The sequence below is a fragment of the Vigna angularis genome, chromosome 8 (genome assembly GCF_016808095.1).
Source record: "Vigna angularis cultivar LongXiaoDou No.4 chromosome 8, ASM1680809v1, whole genome shotgun sequence".
NCBI lineage: Eukaryota > Viridiplantae > Streptophyta > Magnoliopsida > Fabales > Fabaceae > Vigna > Vigna angularis.
Window position 1 is genome coordinate 8,396,678 of NC_068977.1, and position 4,643 is coordinate 8,401,320.

The following is a 4,643-nucleotide window of genomic DNA, read 5'->3' on the forward strand; positions in this document are numbered from 1 at the left end:
AAGTTAATTTTTTAAAGTTAATTTTTTGGAATTAAAAAACATAATTTATTAAGCTTGAGTTAATTTAAATTCACTTTTTTTAAACAAAAATATAATTTAATGTAAAAAAGTTGTTCTTAAGGCTTAATCATGAAATGATTTAATAAAATTTAGCAACATAGTATCATGGTTATAGCCGTTAAGTATTGAAGAGCTAAATGAAACTTTAATTTCTTTGAATGACTAATTGTAAGGTCCCATTGTTCTCTGTTTTTATAATAATGGTAATCTTTTCTTACCAGTTTTAGCTTGGGTTCTGTAACTTTCAGAGGAACTGACAAACGGTAGTAAACAATGAGAGCACAAGGGGCTATTATATTCTTGGATTCCCTTTGATTTATTTTATTTTTCATTTTTGTAGTTTTTGACATGTTTTATTAGTCAGACATAGTTGTTTATGAATTGGCTAGCATCCTCAAAGGTTCTTTGTCCTTGTGTGTACATTTTAAAAGATGTGCATTAGCAAGAACAAGGACTATTGTTTATGCAAATCTAGAAGCAGAACAAAGCCAGAGTGTTCTATGGCCACTAGTTTAAGAAAGAAGCAATTGAAAACTTGTACAATAAAGCATTCAAGGTGAGCATAGAAAAAAACAGTGGAACATCACTTTTTCATTTTTTCTCTTATTTTCTTGTTTGTTTTTTTTCCTCCATCTATCTATGTACACGTCAAATTATCATTAATGAATAATGACACTATAACTAGACTTAGACATATCACGAATTGGTGAAGTTGAATTAGATATAATAAGGCATTCCTTGAGAGAAAGTTCAGTTTAGAACTGAATTAAAACTTGAAAGGTTTATCCTAACCAAAGATTGGAAGAAAGTTCATATTTATATGAGCCATTCAGCGAAGGTTTTGATTCAGAATATAACTCAGCAATGACAATGAAGGCTCGGGGCAATGAGGTTTTCAATGGGAAGTACACAGCAAGAACCACAGCCAAAAGCTTTCTCCTGGTACCCTTCACTCTTCTTCTCATCATGCTCCCTCTTTCTCTCATGAGGAACTCTCACGAATCAACTCCTGAGGTGTCTTCTGCAACTGTCAGCAGCAGTTTGAACAACACAGAAATTAAACACTGTGACATCTTTTCTGGGAGATGGATGCATACTTCCAGACCACCTTACTACACCAATGAAACATGCCACTGGATTATTGACCAGCAAAATTGCATCAAGTTTGGGAGACCCGATAGAGAGTACCTGCATTGGAGGTGGAAGCCTGATGAATGTGAGCTTCCTCTCTTCAATGCAACTCAATTCTTGAATCTTCTCAGAGGAAAGAAAATGGTTTTTGTTGGAGACTCGGTGGGGAGAAACCAGATGCAGTCTTTGTTGTGCCTCCTAAGTCATGTAAGTGAGAAACTCCCACCTTTTTTCTAGCTTTTCCAAGAGAATAGAAGCTGAAAGTGTTTGTCATATAGTTCCATCCTTGCATTATACAACTCAATCTACCCTTTTGTCTCAATTTTTGAGAATCATCAACTAGTTGTGTTTCTGGTAGAAAACTTTGTTAATGAGTTTGCTGCATGATTATGTTTCAAGGTTTTGAATTATGGAATTCTGATTGCAAACTGTGTTCTAAAACCTTGGTTATGTTAGAAAGTTCTAAGCAATCATAAAACATGCTTATGATGCTAGTGTGATTTGTGGTTTAAACTTGTTTGAAATATGATTTTTCAGGTATCTGAACCTGAGGATGCTTCTCACAAATATTCTTCAGATGTCATGTACTTCAAACGGTATATCTATCACGAGTACAACTTCACCCTTGGAAATCTGTGGTCTCCATATTTTGTGAGATCCAGTGATGCTGACCCAAAAGGGCATTCCTTCAACAGCATAATGAGACTGTATGTGGATGAGGCAGATGAAGCATGGACCAGTGAGGTTGAGAAGTTTGACATTGTGATAATCTCATCAGGGCAATGGTTTTTCAGGCCTCTGCTGTTCTATGAAGAGGGTAAGCTTGTGGGATGCAACAAGTGTGGGATGGAGAATGTGACAGACCTGACACACCTCTTTGGATACAGGAAGGCATTCAGGACAGCATTTAGGGCACTGAATGATCTAGAAGGGTACAAGGGGGTGACATTTTTTAGGACATTCTCCCCAGCACACTTTGAGAATGGGGATTGGAACAAGGGAGGGAAGTGTGTGAGGACTAGGCCATTCAGCAAACAAGAAATGAAGCTTGATGGATACATTCTAGACATGTATATGACACAAGTGGAGGAGTTTGTAGAAGCACAAAGGGTAGCAAAAGAGAGGGGGTTGAATTTTGTGATGATGAACACAACTGAGATTATGCTTCTTAGGCCTGATGGACATCCCAACAACTATGGACATTCTCAGGACAAAAATGTGACACTGAATGACTGTGTTCACTGGTGTTTGCCAGGGCCAGTTGATACTTGGAATGAGTTTTTGCTGCATATGTTGGATGTAGAAAGTAAGGGATATTATAGTTCAAAGCTGGAGAGAGTTTTTTAAGAGCTTTGGATTTAGCATGTGGAAGATATTGTTAACCATGTGGAGATACTTTTTGTTGTTTTGTTTTTGGGTTCAGAGAAGTATATTGTATTTATGTTTTGTAGATCATATAGAATGTATATCCAAAAGGTATTTGTGGACACAAATTGTCTTCATTAGCTGTCATGCATTATGATAAAATGGGCAATATTCATTCATGCCCAAGAACTTCAAATGTATCACAATAATTGCAAGTAAGAAAGTAAGAAAGGCTCTTCTGACTTCACTACAAATATTTGAGTTGCTAATGCTATCATGCTGTTAAAAAGGAAAAAGTTTTTTAACCATTTTTTTTATAACATATTTTACTATTATTTATGTGATATACTAATAAAATAAAATAATAACACATAATTTATTGTTAAAAAATTATTAATATATCATCGTCTATCTGGTTTAGGTTTTTTCCTTTCTTTTTTTTGGTTAAAAATCATACAAATAAAGATCAAAGACACCTCATGCAAAAATTGTTGGTAAAAGAAGGTTCAACTTAGTAAACTTTAAAAATGAGTTTGAGGCTCAAAATTGTTTGAAATTTTCTTTTTCTATGATAGATAAGATAGGAGAAATTCATTAGTAAAATATGACTTTGTTTATTTAAAAAATCCGTATCACAAGTAAGATGTTTGATGTCTTTCCTTACACTTGAAATAAAGTGTCTTCTTAAAAGAAATAGCAATTCATTCGGAGGATCGCAATTTCTATATTACCAATTTTAATGATGAAAAATAATTAATTATTATAGTGATTAATTTATAAATTTATTTATTTAATAATCAAAACTTTAATAGGTAATTTTAAAAATCAGTTTATAAATCAATTATAATTTATTTATAATAATAATTATTTTAATAACTAATAACTTTTAATTTTATAAATTAATATGTAAATTGGTAATTATGATGATGAATCATTTTTTATCACTAAAATTGGTTATCAGTTATATTTTATTTTAGGATAAAATTTATTTGATTAAAGATAAATGTTTTAAATATATTTTATGATAATTAATTATTAAAGAGAGAAATTTACCAAAATTTTAATTAAAGCGTGCCTTTATCACATTAATTTATTTAACTATAAAAGTTAAAGTTTCCACCTTTAGAAGTGATATTGTTTAGAAAAATGCTGAAAAGATAATCTCAAAATGTATGTTATCAAAATAAAATAAATATAAAAAATAAGCATTTTTAACATAAATTTCTCATAACTAAGTTTCATTAAATTTCTCATAACCAAGTTTCGTTAAATTTCTCATAACTAAGTTCCTTTTACACCAAACACTACTTAAATATAAGTATGCTTTCATTTATTTTACTAATGTTATAAAAGTTATCTTTATGAAATTATAAAAGTTATCTTTTCAGTAGCTATCTGATTTTTTGGCAGGTAGATATGACACGGGTCAGGATAAGTGTGAGTTTTTCTGATATATATATATATATATATATATATATATATATATATATATATATATATATATATATAAATTCATATTTTCATTTTGGTTGAATAATGGCTATATCCACATTAATGATTATATTTATGAGAGTATTTATTAAATAATTTCTTTCATAAAATAAAAAATTTAAAGTAAAGGAAATATGATATTAACATAAGTTTAATAAAAAGAACATACATGTTCTTTGATGTTAGATAACAATAAAAAAATAAAAATATATAAATCTAATAACTAAATATCAACTAAACTAAAAGGAAATTAGTAACTCATTCTTATTAAATATCATTCATAGTTAAATTCATATTCAATATTCCGTCTAAGTAGTTGTTAATATCATACCTACTTTATAGCATGTTCATAAATACAAGTTAATTAACTTATGGTTTAAATGTTAATTCATATCTAATGTATCATAAGAATAAATATGAACTATGAACAATGTAATTAATAGACATCTCTAACATTTGTATGAAAGTTGACAATGATATGTCGGTGGGTTGGTTCTGCATTTTGCAGGGTGTCTTTATGGTGTGGGGTATCACTATTCAAATTATGAACAAGTACTGCACAATAATACTGTAGCAATTTATTGTATCAATTTATT

General features: G+C 30.2%; 1 protein-coding gene across 1 annotated transcript; it reads left to right on the top strand.

Annotated features, from left to right (window-relative positions):
• The first annotated feature begins 409 nt into the window (after nucleotides 1-409).
• On the top strand, nucleotides 410-2,810 carry LOC108344667 (protein trichome birefringence-like 19). The gene is made up of 2 exons (XM_017583110.2): nucleotides 410-1,398; nucleotides 1,729-2,810. Exons 1-2 carry the CDS (start codon nucleotides 925-927, stop codon nucleotides 2,536-2,538), a joined length of 1,284 nt encoding a protein of 427 aa, XP_017438599.1. The 5' UTR covers nucleotides 410-924; the 3' UTR covers nucleotides 2,539-2,810.
• The last annotated feature ends 1,833 nt before the right edge of the window (nucleotides 2,811-4,643 follow it).